This window comes from Filicampus tigris, chromosome 19 (assembly GCF_054856515.1).
Source record: "Filicampus tigris isolate MCC_2025a chromosome 19, RoL_Ftig_1.0, whole genome shotgun sequence".
Classification (NCBI taxonomy): domain Eukaryota; kingdom Metazoa; phylum Chordata; class Actinopteri; order Syngnathiformes; family Syngnathidae; genus Filicampus; species Filicampus tigris.
The window spans coordinates 335,693-352,201 of record NC_141235.1 but is presented as its reverse complement, the minus strand read 5'-3'; the positions used below and the strand labels follow the sequence as shown (position 1 = coordinate 352,201).

Below are 16,509 nucleotides of genomic sequence, written 5' to 3'. Positions count from 1 at the left end.
ATGGACTCAACACTTGAGTCGTTGGGCGCGCAAAGTCAGGTGAGGTGGGGCGGGGGGTTCACAGACCGCGGGGGGAGTGGCGTGAGCAGCAGTCGCTTTCGGGGGATCGGGTGAAAGTCCTCCTTGGTGTCGGCCCCCGCCCGCAAACTTCTCCTCTCCCGGCCTGCTCCCACGGGACAACCGCATTTGGGGAGGACGTTTGCTTTGGGCCGGTGGGTGGACAGGAAGCTGCGACCCTGAGACAGGAAGTGGTGGCCTGCCTGCGGCCAGGACGTTTAGGGGCCTCACACAGGAAGTTGACATGCAGCAAGATGGAAGTGCGGACAGGACGATGCGCCGTTTGTTCGTGTTGCCGGTAAGACGTCCCGCCGGCCTCTCTGGTCAATTGTTGCATGCAAGAATCGCCGGAATGGGCCCTCCGGCCCCCCCAAAACCTCTTTGACTTGCTGTCTCGGTCAGTTGCGAGGAGGACCAACGTCTTTTCTTGACCTGCCTGCAGCTCAGCGACTTTCATGTCGTCCAGACGCTGCGAGTCGGAGGATTTGGTCGCGTTCAGCTGCTTTGAGCAATCGGCCGACGCATCAATTTGTGTGTGTTTGATACTGGCCGTTTGGGAGCATCGTGTCTGCTTTCGTACGTGTGATTATTGTATGTGTTTGACTACGTTTCTTTCTGCGTTTAGTGTGCAAGTGTGGACGCGCGTGTGTGTGTGCTTGCGTGTTTTTGTGAGCGTGTCCGACCGTCACGTTTTAGTTAGTTGTGTTTTGTGGGCGTGCGCGTGCGTGTCCGGTTCACCAGCAGGAAGTTCCCGCGGCGACCAGCAGAGGGCGCCTAATGCCGGCCCTCCCCTCCCCTCCCGCTGCCATCCACAAACAAGAGGCGCGCCAGTGTGCGTGCGCGCGCGCCCTGCAGCATCACGGCGCGGCCCAGACGCGAACCAGGACAACGACCATCGGGAGCCCCGGAGTGGGACCGAGGCGGCAACCACCCAGTCCAGCCCGTCCGTCATGACATGTAGCTGTGGCGATGGCGGCCGTGCGCATGTTTCGTGTGCTCGTCTTGGCGTGCGTGTGCGCGTTGCGGGAGGCCAAGTCCGTGCACGAGCATTTTGGTAAGCTCTCGCCTCGCGCGCTTCGTGCCATGGGAGTGGTCGCAAGCACCAGCGAGGCTTCGGCTTGTCACCCTCATCTTCGGCTTCATCGGCGTCATGTGAGCTAGCTTCACGTGCACGCGTAGGGGCCATCGTGCCCGCGGGTGGGATCTTTGTGTGCTTTTACGCAAATGTACTCATTGTCATCATCTTCGTCGTAGTCAGTCTCATGTTGTGCTCGTGCTTGTGAGGCCATGACGTCATCGTGTCGCTGGGTTGCGTTCTGACGTGCACGCGCACAGATGCACAAAGACCAAAATAGGAGCGAGGCTAAAATGGCGGGCGATGTTTCGTGACGTCACAACGATTTAACACATACACACAAAGCATTCAACACGGCACACACAAAGCCGGGAACACGTGCACATAAACACACATTCAAAACACACGTTACAAAACACACGCACACACACTCACACGTACACAAAGCGCGCACACACACGTAGACAAAACAGGCAACACCATGCACAAACACACACATGCACTCGCACCCAAATTTACAGCAACATCAACATCCAAATGCAGACACACACTCATGCACATACAACACACAAATTGCAACATGGGCACACATGTACAGAACATGCACACACAAACAACACAAACATGCAACACCAAGAATACGCACAAAGACAACACACAACAGAACTTACACACACAGTCACTACACACAAAGACAACACACACAGCACATCCAAAGGCAACACACGTAAGCGCTCACATCACGTGCATTGATTCCATCAGCACGCATCTCTCAGGAGTTTGTGTGGGTGTGGGGGGGGTCATTGTGGTTGGAGTTCTTTAGAAAGGCCGTTGGTAACCATGGCAACACCGCCAGCAAGACAAGTCACAAACAATTTTCTGCGAATGCATTTTTAGCCGTGCTAATACCAATGCTATTCATAGCGAAGCTAACATGAACAATAACCCTAATTCACCCTAACCCTGGCATGAAGCTAAAATGACAAAGCTAACATAAGAGGATACATGTTGGTGCTAACATTTGAAAGCTAACGTGACACAAACTTGTTGAAGCCACCATAAAGCTATCAAGTAGAAACTAACTAACAGAGGATAACATGTCGATGCTAACATTTCAAACCTCACATGAAGCTAAGAAACCTGGAAGAGCGGCATTTCTTTCCATGCTAACATGATTGTCACGTGTGTGTGTGCGTGTTATGCCGCAGAGGTCCAAATCAAAGTCCAGGTGTTCGACAACAGCGACTTGTCACCGCTGGCCGACGCCCTGGTGGAGGTTCACGGCAACCAGAGCGTGTTGGCGACGGCTCGCGCCGGCGCAGACGGCTCGGTGAGGGTGGACTTTGGCTACCGGGCCGCTAGCTGGGTCATCATCAGTGCCGCCAAAGCCAACTACGTCACCAACTCGGTACCCTGGTTCTCGGGCCGCCCGCCCCGTAAGACCGGTCCGCCCCCTCACACTTTGCTCGCGCCCGCCACGCGTTTACGCTTGTCTTCTTCTTCTCTTCCTTCTTCTTCTTCTTCTCCTTCTTCTTCTCCTCCTGCTCTGTCAGTGTACGCCTCAGTCAGTTTGTACCTTCTGGTTCATCGACCCGGTACGCTGATTCTGTACGACGACGTCCTTCTGGTTCTGTCCGGCTCGCCAGGTAAAAAAGAAACATTTTTGCTGCGTGAACTTTGGTCATTGTTTGAAAATGTCACAAGTTGTGTTGTTCTTTGGGGGGAAGGACAGGAAAACTTGCATCTTTGTAACTTTCAGATTCAGCTTGAAGCGGACTTTTTTGGGGGGGTGGCTAAGTCGCACCTTTATATAAGCCGCACCCACTCTAAAAAAATAATGAAAAAACATATATAAGCCGCACTTATGTATGTTGAAAAATGAGATATTTACGGAACGATGTTGAACTGTAAATGTAGTTGTATGTACCCGAACGGATTAGATTTTCCAAACAGTGCCTTTCAACGAGGCAGCAACTTTGCTGATTAAAGTGGAACAGATCCAAGAGAAGATAAGGCGTACTTATTTTCATTTCAGTGCCCGCCTGCCACCCCAGTTTGTCAGCTGAACGTCCGCATACCAGCTAATTCATAACCTCGTGCATTCATAATTCAGCGCCCTTGTCTGTTGAACTCCTCCACCTGGAGTCAGACCCTGTTAATGCCAATTGTATTGTATTGTAATTCCGGTTAGAGCACCCCTAGTGGTGGAAGAAAAATCCACAGAAAAGCTGCACCGGACTCTAAGCCGCATGGTTCAAAACAAAGTTGCCGCTTCTAGTCCGGAAAATACGGTAACTTTTGCTATTTCTGTGCTGAGGCTAAAGCAATAAAGATATTGTTTTGGTGCTACCTTTTGGCATCTTGGTACCACTGTAAAATGATGAAATGAGAAATAAAAAATAACAATAATGAGCTCCATTAAGACAAAAGTAGTGCCTTGACACCATCTTCTGGCACCTACATAAACCGTTGCATTTCAAATGAAAGTTGATTTGATATCGGAGTAAATTGGGTTACCAGCTCGGTAAACACTTGGCGGCGGCGCCATGTTGACTGAGTACGCTTTGTGACCGGGCAGGTGGCGGCGAGCGTCCCACGGTGCAATTTCCACGGAAGTCGCTGCGCCTGCCGCCCGACACCAACGGGACGGCGCTGGCGGCCTCGCTGACCGCCGCCAGGACTCAGGACGAGATGGGCGGCTTCCCCTTCCTGCTGGGCCGCGAGACCAACGGCTCAGGTCCGAGAAAACCGCGCCCGCCCCGAATCTTTGTCCTCTACTCAAAAGTTGTGCTGATCTCAAGTCCCAAGTGCTGCAATGCCGCCGCCTACTGCCGTCCGTTGGTCATTCCGGCGTTGAGCAAAGCTGAATTTGACAGACGAGAGCCTCTTCTACGGCTCGCCGTTGAAAGCGGGACTTGACGAAGGTGCCGGCGGGCGTCAGTAAAAAAAAAAAAGCTTGTGTTGCTTGTGTGTTCAGGCGCAGACTCGGGTTGGAGCGACTTGACGCCCTTGGCGCTCGTCGGCGTGGAGCTCCGGGACAAAGACGGCCGCCCCGTGCCCGTTTGGGACTCCATCCGCATTTCCGTGCCGCTTCCGTCCGACACGCGCAACAGGATGGCCACCAGCGTGCCCACGTGGATGTATCAGCAGCACACGGGTAAGCAAGCTTTGCCTCCAATCGAATACAAACGTTGCGCCTCATCAGACGCACGCCACTCAAGTTGAATATTGCATCACGACCATTCCGACATTCAAATAGTCGCAAAATTCAGGATCTCTCGGAGCCATTTCTACACCTAAAAAAAAAAAAAAACATTTTCCATAGCAAACTCCCAAATGAATGGACACATGAAAAGACGGAGAGAACAAAAGTAAAATGTCCCAATTCAGTCTCACACTGAGCAGCCTTTCCGCTGGAATCAGCCGTGGAAGTCTTTAGCATTTGCACGCCACTTGTACATGGCTTGCGTTCTTTGATGATGATGATGAAGATTGCTCCCATGTTGCTGTTGTGCAAAAGTGCTGACGGTGCGTGTGTGCGGCACAGGGCTGTGGCTTCGCAACGGTACGGGCTACATCCAGAAGGAAGGCTCGCACTTTGTGTGGAAGGCCGTGCTCCCTCAGACGGGCTACTGGCTGGCCGCCTTCCCCGCCTCCTCGGGTAAGGCGTCGCGCACCTCCAAAGGAACCTCAACACTTGCGCAACCTTCTTGGTTTTCCTCAGGGTGGCGAAAGTACTCGTGCTTAACCAGGTTTTTCTTCTAGTGCTCTTTCAAAAAATTGAGTTGAGTTGAGTTTACCGCTTGCTATTAGGGCTGGGCCTATCGAGTATTGTACGAATTGATTATGCTACCGAGCATCCCATCGATTATTTGAGTAATGGTGTACAATATGATTTGGCGCAATACCAAAACAAAATACGCGTGTGAAGTGCAGGTATTATTTTTTGTCCGCCTAATAGTCGCTACACTCACCTTTTACACTGTATCTGTCACACACTGAATGTGTGTGGCTTTAAAAGGCGGGGCCCGGCTCGGTGAGTGACAGGGATGTCAGAGGGCTGAATGTCACCTGGCTAACCGTTAGCCGGTCTGGGCATTGTGCCCGTGCAGCTAGCGTATGAATGTGCTGATGTCATGGCGTTATTTTCTTTGCGTTTGTTCAATTGAAAGTTCCCGGCAGCGACGGTGAATCTGTGTTTCCCCCTCCACCACCCGCGGCGAGATTCCAGTCCCGTCTAACTAGCGCCGCGAGACTACCTGAGATTAGCGAATGATGTTTACATTAGCGTCCGCGTTCAGTTGCGTAAGCCCGGAGACGTGCTCTGTCTGGCGTGAGCCCGCAGTAACGTTGAGAGATAATCGCTGCAAAATCCCGGAATAGAGTGAAAAACCTTCAACGCCAAATGCAATGTGCACGATTTCAAAGTCTGCCATCCAGTGAGACCAATGAAGTGAATCGCGGTATGGCGAGGGACGAATGTTTGTTTTTGTTTACTTGCCACCGCCGGTGCGTGTTGACCTTTGTCGGTTGCGGCCGCAGGACTGGGCCTGAGCCACCCGGGCCTGAGGGACATCACCGCCTACCACACCCTGTTCCTGCTGGCCATCCTGGGCTCTTTGGCTCTGCTGGTTCTCATCCTGCTCTGCGTTCTGCTCTACTACTGCAGGTGCGGCCCGTGCGGAGCCAAACAGGACTTTTGAGTTGACTTGAATCCAATTGTGTTGTCGGCGTGTGCTCGCTCGCAGGCGGAGGTGTTTGAAACCTCGTCGGCAGCTCGGGAAGCCGCTCCCGTCCAATGCCAACGGCGCCAAGCGGGACCAAGGCACGTCCACGTCACGCCTCAATCTGATATGTGGCGGCCACGCCGAGACGGGGCCGCCCGACCACAAGTCGGACCCGTCCCCCTCCCGGGACCTACCCAAGCACGTGGCCGCGCACAAGCTGCGACACGCCATGGGGACAAACGCTTCGGGTTCCCAGCGCGGCGAAAGCTTCGCCATGAAGGCGACGCGAGCCACCGACACCAACAACCTGGACAACCCGCTGCTGCACGAAGACTACGACAGGGGCTACGCTCCCATGGAAGGCGGCGAGTCCGACTATCACCGGCACCACAGTGCCAACGACAACCGCGGCTACTCGTCCGACCCGCCGTCGCCGCCGCGCTTTCAAGGCTATGTGCCGAGCCAGCCCGACAAACCGCCGGAATACTCGGCGGCGGCGGCCGACGGCCTGGCCCGACCCACCTCCCTCAACACCCAACCGGGCCAGATCATCTTCTGCAGCTCCATCGACCAGATGAAAGAGAACATGTACCGCAGCATGGTGCCCACCCTGGTCATCCCCGCCCACTACATGCGTCTGCCCTCCGACTTCGCCGCCAAGGACGGCAAAGAGCCGAAGGAGGGCGACAAAGACGGCGGCGGCCAGATGGGGGGAGCCCAGCAGCAGCAGCAGCAGCAGCAGCAACAGCAGCAGGGCAGCCCCCGCGGGGACCAGCCGGAGGACCCCGGCTGGACGTCCGACTCGTCCGGCGGAGCCGTCACCATCCCGGTGCTCTTCAACGACTCCACCATGGCCCAGATGAACGGAGAACTGCAGGCCCTGACCGAGAAGAAGCTTCTGGAGCTGGGCGTCAAGCAGCACCCGCGGGCCTGGTTCATCTCTTTGGACGGCCGCGCCAACGCCCACGTGCGCCACTCCTACATCGACGCCGGCAACGACCTGAGCGGCGGCGGATTCGGCGGCGGGCCCGGGAGCTCCCCGAGAGACGCCAACCTGGCACCGCCTCTGGAGGCTCACCAGCGCAAGAGCGGCGGCAGCGGCGGTCGCAAGGCAAAAGACGAACGCTGGGAGACGGCCCATCGCAAGGGGCACGGCGGGGCGGGCAAAAGCTACTCCAAGCTGGCTTACCCCGACCTCGTCGATCCCGGCGGCAACGGCGGCGGCGGCGAGGGCCGCCCAGTGTCCCCCGAGGAGAATTCCCTGACGCCGCTTCTGGACCAGGGGCCCTCCGCCCGCGCATCGGCCGTCCCCCGCAAAGGCCGCGAGAACCGCCGCGACTCCATGACCAGCCCCGACGACGACCCCGACGACAAGGAGGAGAACCGGAAGAGTCCCTGGCAGAAGATCGAGGACAGGCCGCTCATGGTCTTCCATCCCAGGAAGTGAAAAACCTGCGGCTGGCCTTCCCGACGTGGAAAGCGCTTCCGGCCTTGACTCCCTTCATTCTTATTCTATCGCACTAGTTGCAACCGTTACATCTTACGAGTGATCCTTTTCCGCTACTGCCGTCCACTACTCTATGGCACAATAGTAGAACAAGTAGGGCGCACTAGTAGAACGCCGAGGGCGCCCTTTTTTGCCCACTTTAGCCTCCCGGTCCTTGGTGACATACTAGTGCTCACTAGTTAAACAACTGCGTGTTACTTCGGGGGTAAAACTGTTGACAACTGCGTGCTACTAGCGCTACTGGTGCTAGCTTTTTCCACGACTGTATGAGGTCTGTGTGCACTCGGACAATGACTAGGCGCAACGAGTCAAACGACTGCCGCTTACTACGGAGGTAAAAGAGTGCACAAGTTGACAGTTGCGTGCTACTCGCGGTACGAGTGCCATTATAAAATTCGACCTGTTAACGTCTGGCGCTTCACAAGTAGTACGAGCAGGGCATAGATGTCAACAAGTGCAGTTTTCCCTCATTTGTGACATATAGTACGGAGAAATGTCATCGAGTAATGGCAAAAAATGTTGCTAGTAAGACATTGAAATGGACAAAGTGCATACTGCTATAAGGATGGTTCGCCGCACTAGTGTGGAAGGATTGGTCAAGTCGGCTTTCCATACTGTCAATCACAAGAAGCACAAGCACGCAAGTTCCTGATTGCTGGTCAGGTTTGCACCGAGGCCTGTGTGCACTCTTTGACCTCTGTCACTTATTGCCGCAGTGACCACGCCAACCGCCGGTCACGCCGGCCAACCTCTGAAGAAGAAGCAGCCATTTTCCAAGCACTTGTGACTTAAGTGTGGTCGGAGCGCCTCGTCGCACCACCTCCTTCCTCAAGAGGCGCCAGCGAGTCAGTCGGGAGTGTTTGTCGAGGCCTCCTCGTCTTTGGATAGGTGACGGTACCGCCACCCAAGAACCACCCCCGAAGTGGCCTCAAAGGTCAATTGAGGAGTGACGCAGCAACCTTGACCAAGCTCCCAACTCAATTGCCTCGTCTTGCAAATTTGTGTTCTGCATGGAAAAGAATTAAAGGCGCCATTTTCGCCGTTCAGTATTGGCAAATTTGGGGGGGGGGAATTCGGAATTCGACCTGTTACCCCGTTTTTGCAGGAACCCGCCGTTATTTAGGAGGGGGCTATCAGATTTTGTTTTTTTGTATTTGTGTTTGACTGTTTGTCCCGTTGAGTAAATTGCTGAGATTACGTCGGCGGGCGTGGCTCTCCTTGCCCGCATGCTAGGGCATCTCGGCACCCTATTTGCGCCATCTTTTTGTTTCCATTTCACCAGCATCGGAAGCTTGTACCTCCAATTTTGCCTAACAACACAAAGCCAAACTTTTGTCATAAGTTGAAAAAGTCCAAAGTTGGTGCAAGTGGAACCCAAGTCCAAAATGATCTTGGTATGAATATCTTGTATGTGCTGTGCAAGTGTAAACACGATGTTCTGATTAATGTTGCGTTTGTTGACCCAGAATGAAGAATGCAACCCATTTTTTCTTTCCTGTACCCTCCCTGCTGCCGACTGAAATTGATGTCAAATTAATTGACCTCGGGCTCGCATTGCTAACCTCAGGTTTTTTCTGGCCTCGGTCATGTGATGTTGGCAATGCGAGGCCGGGCTTTGAGATCGATTTCAGTCGAGCGCTGTGGGCGCTGCGGCAGCCTCCTGAGATGGCTGGCCAAAAACGGGTGGATGAATCGGCTTCATTCTTCTTATTCCAGCAAGACGATAGTAATGAGAATAATACCGCGGTGAGACTAGTGGGTGGCGCATATCGTTGCAAAGACAATTTGGGACTTGACTTCCACTTGGAGTCAAATTGGCGCTGTTCCCAGAGAATTGAGCTACGAGATTGCTCACGGAGGGAATTCAAGTCGTAATTTAGGGCGCGAGCGACGTTGGACGTTTGAAAGGTTGCATGCCAATCAATGTACCGGTCACGTCCCCTCAGCTAAGACGCGCCTTTATTTGAATGGTCGTGTCTCGCCCCGCACCAGCCGCGTCCTCCTCCAAGTGCCTTCTTCTCTGGCGTGGAGGTTTCTAGCGTGTAGCGCCACCGTGCCGGACGGTCGGCGCCGCACGCCACACGCACGACCTTTTTCCCCGCCGCCAATCTTTGACCTTCACGTGCATGTTTATTTCCATTGAAAAGGTCACAACGTTGACTTCCGGTCGTCAGAGTTTACACAAACGTCTTTATCTTCTTGTTGAAAATCCAAACTTTTCACGTGTATTGCTGACATGACATACAAGTGATGTTTTGTGTTTGTGCTGATGACTTTTGATCAGCCACAATGACCACTGCACTTGTTAACTTTTACATCTTCTTGTGGTTGTGAAGGCGAGGAGGCACACGCCGGCCTCCATCACGTGACAAGCGTAACCTTTGTGTACAAAGTAGAAATAAATGTGTTCCCTCACTCACAAACTCGCTGGTGGACACTTCATTGTGAAAGGAAACAACACAAACAAGAATGACAGATGAAGCATGTGCGTGGTGTCCACACACTTTTGATTACTTCATCAGAACCATACGTTATTGCGGTTTACGTTGAGAGGAATATTTGGGCTGGGAAAACGTCATGTCATGTCATGTCATCTTCCAAACCGCTTATCCTATATAGGGTCGCGGGGAGTTGCTGGAGCCTATCCCAGCCGTCAATGGGCGAAGGCAGACTACACCCCGAACTGGTCGCCAGCCAGTCACAGGGCTGACACTGTCACTGAGCGGGAATCCATCCCACGCTGCCCGCACACAACTCAGGCGTGTGTACCAATACACTATCAGCGGACCTGGGAAAACGTTTCTTCATTAAAACATTGATGGATCGCAAGTAGATGAAAAGATTCTTTAAAAAACATGGGGTTTAGTAAAATAACTCATTTTGAGTTTTATTTTTCACACTGAATTCTATAAGTTAATAGAATAATCACATGACTGTTTCTTCAAAATTGTTTAGTTTATATTACATGCTACTATTTCGACTAAATCAATGAAACAAATATTTGACGTGGCAAATTCATATTTTTTTAAAATGAGTAATTAACCCTTTTTTGGGGGGGGGATTTAATGAACTTTTGAAATGTACTGAATATGTAAAATTGTTTATTTGTGTAAAACACAAAATCGGACAATCCCTACTAAAAAAAAACTTCAGAATACTGTACTGTTTCCATACATTACGCAGTTTTTATTCAGCGTCTTCGCCTTCACACGCAATTTTTCCAGAAATTGCATTCTCTAGTTATTATTATTACTGGAGTTGTTATTGTTCTTGGCTATGTATAGTCAGTATTTATATTTTCTCTCTGCTGGGGTAATAGGTTATCGGCAAAGCTGGTTCACACATCTTACCAGTAAATGGCGGTAATGCACCTGACAGTTTCTTGCCACCCGACATAAAATTCCATTAGAAGAGAAGATCGTTTTCTCGTTCTCTTCGTCTCGAACGAAAAGGCACGGTCACGTGCCGCCGAGTCATGTGACCTTGGTCGAGTTCACGCCAAATATCTTTTCGCCGCAGTAAACACAACCATTCGCCTTTGTGCTTTTTCTGTCCGCGTCGCCGCTCCCCGTTGACCCCCTTCGACTCCGATGTGAGCAACGAGCCGGTCAGTAAGAAATTCATTCAAACGCTTCTTTTGTTTGCTCGCACGGCCGTTAGCAACCTAGCATGCTAGGCTAACTTGCGCCGTTGGCTCCCACTTTGTCTCGCGACGGCGAGGATCGACGTACACAATCTTTCTCGGAAGACACCATCATAATGTTCTCTCTGTCTTTGTTTTCTAATCAAGCTAGTCGACGAGCACATATGAGCGTGTGGGACTTTTAGCATCACTGACGTCATCAGCTGCCACCTCCGTCACACGATGGTAAGTCGACGCCCTGTGATGTCAGCCACTCACCGATGACGCCACCAGTGAGTCATGCGTGGCATTTGATCACATTGTCATTTTAAAGTAATCATTAACCAGTGATAATGTTCCATAATGCTGACGTTGTGACAGAGGTGGCTCAGAGCCCGGACTGGTCACTGGGCACAGGTAGGTAAACGATGGACTGGTCGCCGTGTGAAGTCAGGCCAGGAGAGCCAATTGTGACTTCCTTGGCACAGGCGCTGGTGTGCTGGTGCGTGTTGGCGTCCGGTCTGCTCGGCACGAGCGTGTCGCTGGTGTGTCCCGATGGCGGCGCCTGCCAGGATGGAAGCACGTGCTGCAAGGATGTGGCGGGAGTCTACGGCTGCTGCCCCTTGCCTCTCGTGAGTCCTCACACGCCCGCACGCCTCTGCAAACCTCTGTCGCCATGTCTTACGCGTATGTGCGTGCGTGCGTGCGTGCGGTGGCGGCGGCGGCGGCGGCGCAGGCAGTATGCTGTTCGGACGGCATCCATTGTTGTCCGGAAGGAACGGCGTGTGACCTGCAGCGCGCCACATGTAGCAACAGGACGCTGTCTCTTCCCTGGAGGAGGTCACTTCCTCCCGAGCAGGTGGGAGTGCAAGTTGAACACGTACCGGGAAATGACCGCGACATGGGCTGACTGCTAACGTAGTTCAGGGAAACGCCATGCACAGGCGAGGGCAATGAGCATCGGTGTTTGGGCAATTGTAAGTCTTCAAACAAGCAACGCTTCCAAACCGAGCTGTTGCTCATGTTGCTGCCTGACTTCTAGTAGAGCTCAGTGCTGCCCTGGCTTGTTGTGGCACACCGTGGTACTACGCTGAAAGCCTGCATAACTTTGAGCTTTGGATTTGCTGGTCTACCGTTGGTGAAAATAAGATTTTGTGTGTGTGCCTGTGTCTTGAGCAGAGTGTGCGAGCGTCGGCTGTGTTGTGCCCGGACCAGCACTCGGAGTGCCCGGAGGCCACCACGTGCTGCCAGCTTCCCGACGGCTCGTGGGGGTGCTGCCCGTTGGCCAAGGTGACGCGCTAGCAGGAGCGTTCACTCGCTAGTTAGCATGCGGGTGACCGTTGGACTCCTACCGCAGGCGGTGTGCTGCGACGACAAGCGCCACTGTTGTCCCAAGGGAAGCGCCTGCGATCTCTCCCGCTCCAGATGCGTGTCGGCCGGCAGAGACTGGCGAGGTTGGCAGCCCTTGATGGACAAACTTCCTGCCAGGCCTCGTGTCAATGCTCCAGGTAGGGCGTGCGCTAAATGCATGGAGAGTTGAGGACGTTTGGAGCAGTCACTTAGCTGTGCGCCAGCAACCCGTGTAGGCAGACCTTGGAACAGGACTCGCAGGCTGACTGAGGAGTTGCGACTGGCTCCGCGAATGTTGGCGCCGTACGGCGGCCAAGGTGCCTACGCCAGAAGGAGCAGAACCGTTGAAGCCAAACTGTGAAGTGACGATTTTTTTTAACAATATGTTTTATATTAAAGAGTGCAAAAAATCCCTTTGAAGAATAGTCGGGCTGCTTTTGGAGGCTGGAAGCGATGAATGAAAACCTTGGCAAATACGCCCACCCTGCTCACACTGACCAAATTCTGTTTGTCCCCGTGCAGCCGGCGCCAAGGTGGCGTCGGTGACGTGTCCCGGCGGGGCGAGCAGCTGCCCCGACACCTTCACCTGCTGCCCGCAGGCCGGCGGCGACTACGGCTGCTGCCCCTACCAGGATGTACGTGTCTTCGCCGCCGCCACGGCGCCCGCTCGCCGCCGCGGGCGGTTCCGAAAGGCGGCCATTGAAACGTGCCGCTCTTGCAGGCCGTGTGCTGCGACGACGGCGCCCACTGCTGCCCCAGCCGCACCGTCTGCGACCTGCAGCGTGGCATCTGCCGGCCGGCCGACGGGAGCGGCCGCTCGCCGCGGACGCTACCCGCGGACGGTAAGCTCAGCGCTGCTGGCGACTGCCCTGGCAGAAAAATAGCGGATTTGCTGTTTTGCCGCCTTTTGCTGTGCGCGTAATGCGTCATTTGTCACGTGTGTTTCAGTGCAGTGCCCCGACAAGGCGGCGACCTGTCCGGACGAGACCACGTGCTGCCAAACGAGCTCGGGCGAGTACGGCTGCTGCCCCATGCCCGACGTAAGTTCGGCGCATGTTAAAATAGTTGTCTTTCGAACATGCGCACTGAATATTGCTCCCCTGATTGCGCGCGCGCACATGCGCTTCGGCGTTTTGCGCGCGTTGGCAGGCAACGTGCTGCTCCGACGGCCTTCACTGTTGTCCTCGCGGCGCGGTGTGCAATTTAGCCGCTGGGACGTGTGACCACCCCCTCAATGGCTCCGCCGCCTCCTCCGTCCGCGGGGCCTACATCCGCGCCGCCTCGCCCCCGAACACAAAGTGCGACGAGTCAGCGGCGTGCCCCGGAACGTCTACGTGCTGCCGGAACGTGGTCGGCGACTGGGCCTGCTGCCCTCTCGAGCAGGTGAGGAGGCCGCCCCGGTTCGCGACGACTAAACCCCGACACGGGTCGTAAACCTCGCGGTGGCCGCCAGGCCGTGTGCTGCGACGACGGCGCGCACTGCTGCCCTCATGGGAAGCGCTGCAACCTGGAGGCGGAGACCTGCGACGATGCCTCCGGCGCGACCCCGCCCCTCCCCTGGCTCGCCAAGACGGCCGCCGTGGCGACGGGCCCGAACGCGTGCGATGAGCACACCAGCTGCCCCAAAGGCGCCAGCTGCTGCTTCATGAAGAGCGCCGGCAAGTGGGGCTGCTGCCCGCTGCCGCAGGTGAGCTCACGCTGCACAACGCGCCAATGCTGGCCAACATGCCACGCGACCAACATACTGCCTAACATGCCAGCTTGGCCATCACTCCAGCAAATGTGAGAGACCATGCTGCCCGGTATTACACATCACCACCCAACACGCCGGCCGATACACGACATTGCCCGCCGCTCCATGTTTGCAAACACTCCACGTCGCCCAGCGGGCCACCCGGCGTGTCACAGTGAAACGCCCTCGCGCCACGCTAGCCGGCATGCCATGCAACTCACCGCTAGGCCCGCTGCACGACTTGGCCCAACAAGCCAAGTTGCCCAGCGTGCCACCTAGGACATGACATTCAACATGGCACAAAGCCCGACATCGTGCTGCCAACACTCACTGCAACGTGCCACCAAACGCGGCCCAACATGCCCAACACGCTTGGACGTGACAGGAAGTGTGCTTGCTGCGTTCAGGCGGTGTGCTGCCAGGACGGGTCCCACTGCTGCCCCGCCGGGCACACGTGTCAGCCGCACCGCTCGTCGTGCTCCCGGGGACGCCGCCTGATCCCCTGGCTGGCCAAAACGCCGGCCGCCACGCGCCCGCCGGCCGTGGCCGACGTCAAGTGCGACGACAAGAGCAGCTGCGCGGCGGGCACCACCTGCTGCAAGTTGCCCACCGGAGAGTGGGGCTGCTGCCCGCTCGTCAAGGTGCATTTTCTTCTTGTCACATTGAAAAGGCTAGCACGGCCTGACGGGCTTTTGCACCCGCAGGCCGTGTGCTGCGCCGACCGCGAGCACTGCTGCCCGCAGGGCTACTCGTGCAACATGGAGACGGGAACGTGCGAGAAGCCGTCGGTGGCGCTAGAGGCCGCCGTCCGCGCGGAAACCACGGTTCCGTGCGACGCGGCGGCGGCGTTCGCCTGTGCCGAGCGAGAGACGTGCTGTCGGAGCTCCGCCTCCCAGTGGGCCTGCTGCCCCTCTCCCCAGGTATTTCACTCTCGACCTCTGACCTTGCTTTGTGGTTGCAACCTCAGCTCTTGTACGCTTGATGTCAAGGGAGTTGTGACATATTTGAATGAGAAGAGAACATTCACAGTAAACAAGCTTCAGTTGAATGCAGTTGTAAATCTTTCGCTGTTTCTAATCTGCTACTTTTAAGACTTTCAAACTGTAGCTACTTCTACTTATGGAGGGGCGGGGCGGCGGGGGGGGGGGGGGGGGGATATTTATTGTCAAGACTTTATTAGCCTTTCAATTCATTTCAATGGGGGACTCTCGGCCATGGAGGGGCTTCGACTCGGAGCTCAAGGCGGCACAGTAGTTGCGCCGCTTCTCTGGGCAGATCTGCCTCATCCAATATGGCGGCCGTGCTCCACGAGGCGTGCGTGTGTGTTGTGGGCGTGTCCTAACGGCGCACTTGTGTCCACAGGCGGTTTGCTGCGCCGACATGAAGCACTGTTGTCCCGCCCGCTACTCGTGCCACCCGAGTGGCGGCTGCGTCCGGGCGCCGCCCGCCCGGGCCGCCCCTTTGCGCCTCCCGGACGTCTGACGCTTGACGCGTGCGCCGCACACGCAAGCCCGCCTCCTCAATGACAAGTCCCCGGGCGCAACAAAAGGAAGTACACAAGTTTTGACATGATTTGATCACATGGTCGCTGCTGGCCAATCGGCTTGTGCTTTTCACCTCAACAAACAACCGCAAGTGTTTTTAATGAGTTCAATTTCAATAAAATCATGTGGGTCTTGGATGTTTAGCCTCAACACGTTGCATGTTTTCCCCACAATTTCAGACAGCTTTGGGGTGTCTGCGGTACGCCAATTAGTCATTTTAAAACTGTTGAAGTCCTTGGAATTTTAGCCTCTCAACGGTAATCGAGTAATTGTTGCACCACTAAATCAATTATAAAACTATACATATTAAAAAAAATAGACAAGCAGTAAAGGATAAAGTGCATTTTAGCGGCATCCTGAAATGTGGCCTTTTTGTCAATAGTGTCTGTAAATAAATCACTAAATCCTCTCAAATGTTTGTTAGAGTCCAATCTGAACAAAACAGAGAAAGCTGGTGTTGGAAGTCTGGTGACTTGATTTAAGCTTAGCTTAGCTTATTTTAGCGTAGCGTAGTTTAGCTTGCGCAGTGTGCCCAGAAGAAGCCGAGGAACTTTGAACAGCTGAGCAAAGCAATGAGTTGCTGACGTTTGAGAGAGCTTGAGCGTCTTCGTTGGTCCGTTGCTGCCCCCCCCCGCCAAGCCCTTCTTTACATGTTGCCAGGGAGAGAACACACACTCACACACACAGGTGTCAGTGTCACACAAGAATGTTGCCGGGGCTTGGGGGGCTGGTTTGCCGAACACGTCAATAGTTGTTTGGGCCAATGAGAAGCGTCGGTGGGGAGCAGGAAGCGGCGAGATGACACTTGACCCACAAAGAAACGTCCAGACGCTCGGGGAGGACCCGCACAACCAAACTTATGTGCCGGACCTGCCTGAGGAACCGCGTCGACCCC

The 16,509-nt window shown here is 54.8% G+C and overlaps 2 protein-coding genes across 10 annotated transcripts; both read left to right on the top strand.

The window, feature by feature from the left end:
* Window positions 1-94: 94 nt before the first annotated feature.
* On the top strand, window positions 95-9,789 carry fam171a2b (family with sequence similarity 171 member A2b). Of its 5 annotated transcripts, none has more exons than XM_086017063.1 (9): window positions 95-355; window positions 802-1,111; window positions 2,341-2,568; window positions 2,686-2,778; window positions 3,711-3,869; window positions 4,110-4,289; window positions 4,680-4,793; window positions 5,675-5,801; window positions 5,881-9,789. In XM_086017063.1, exons 2-9 carry the CDS (start codon window positions 1,027-1,029, stop codon window positions 7,304-7,306), a joined length of 2,412 nt encoding a protein of 803 aa, XP_085873189.1. In that variant the 5' UTR covers window positions 95-355; window positions 802-1,026; the 3' UTR covers window positions 7,307-9,789. The 5 variants fall into 5 exon arrangements, with proteins under 5 accessions (XP_085873189.1, XP_085873188.1, XP_085873187.1 ...); XM_086017062.1 differs by having other exon boundaries at window positions 799-1,111; XM_086017061.1 differs by having other exon boundaries at window positions 500-1,111.
* Window positions 9,790-10,751: 962 nt separating this feature from the next.
* grnb (granulin b) lies at window positions 10,752-15,751 on the top strand. 5 transcript variants are annotated; one of them, XM_086016082.1, is made up of 15 exons: window positions 10,752-10,973; window positions 11,161-11,281; window positions 11,370-11,405; window positions 11,477-11,620; window positions 11,725-11,847; window positions 12,168-12,278; window positions 12,346-12,496; window positions 12,861-12,973; window positions 13,060-13,180; window positions 13,287-13,378; window positions 13,488-13,721; window positions 13,792-14,025; window positions 14,478-14,711; window positions 14,775-14,990; window positions 15,433-15,751. In XM_086016082.1, exons 2-15 carry the CDS (start codon window positions 11,270-11,272, stop codon window positions 15,550-15,552), a joined length of 1,941 nt encoding a protein of 646 aa, XP_085872208.1. In that variant the 5' UTR covers window positions 10,752-10,973; window positions 11,161-11,269; the 3' UTR covers window positions 15,553-15,751. The 5 variants fall into 5 exon arrangements, with proteins under 5 accessions (XP_085872208.1, XP_085872207.1, XP_085872211.1 ...); XM_086016081.1 differs by having other exon boundaries at window positions 11,157-11,281; XM_086016085.1 differs by having other exon boundaries at window positions 10,753-10,973; window positions 11,161-11,234.
* Window positions 15,752-16,509: the final 758 nt, after the last annotated feature.

Bases quoted from the DNA above. Each gene is read 5' to 3' on its own strand.
- fam171a2b (XM_086017063.1), top strand. From the start codon at position 1,027: ATGGCGGCCGTGCGCATGTTTCGTGTGCTCGTCTTGGCGTGCGTGTGC. The intron at 1,112-2,340 runs GTAAGCTCTCGC...GTTATGCCGCAG, and splicing joins GTCCGTGCACGAGCATTTTG to AGGTCCAAATCAAAGTCCAG. The intron at 2,569-2,685 runs GTAAGACCGGTC...CTGCTCTGTCAG, and splicing joins GTTCTCGGGCCGCCCGCCCC to TGTACGCCTCAGTCAGTTTG.
- grnb (XM_086016082.1), top strand. The intron at 12,974-13,059 runs GTACGTGTCTTC...CCGCTCTTGCAG, and splicing joins GCTGCTGCCCCTACCAGGAT to GCCGTGTGCTGCGACGACGG. The intron at 13,722-13,791 runs GTGAGGAGGCCG...GGTGGCCGCCAG, and splicing joins CCTGCTGCCCTCTCGAGCAG to GCCGTGTGCTGCGACGACGG.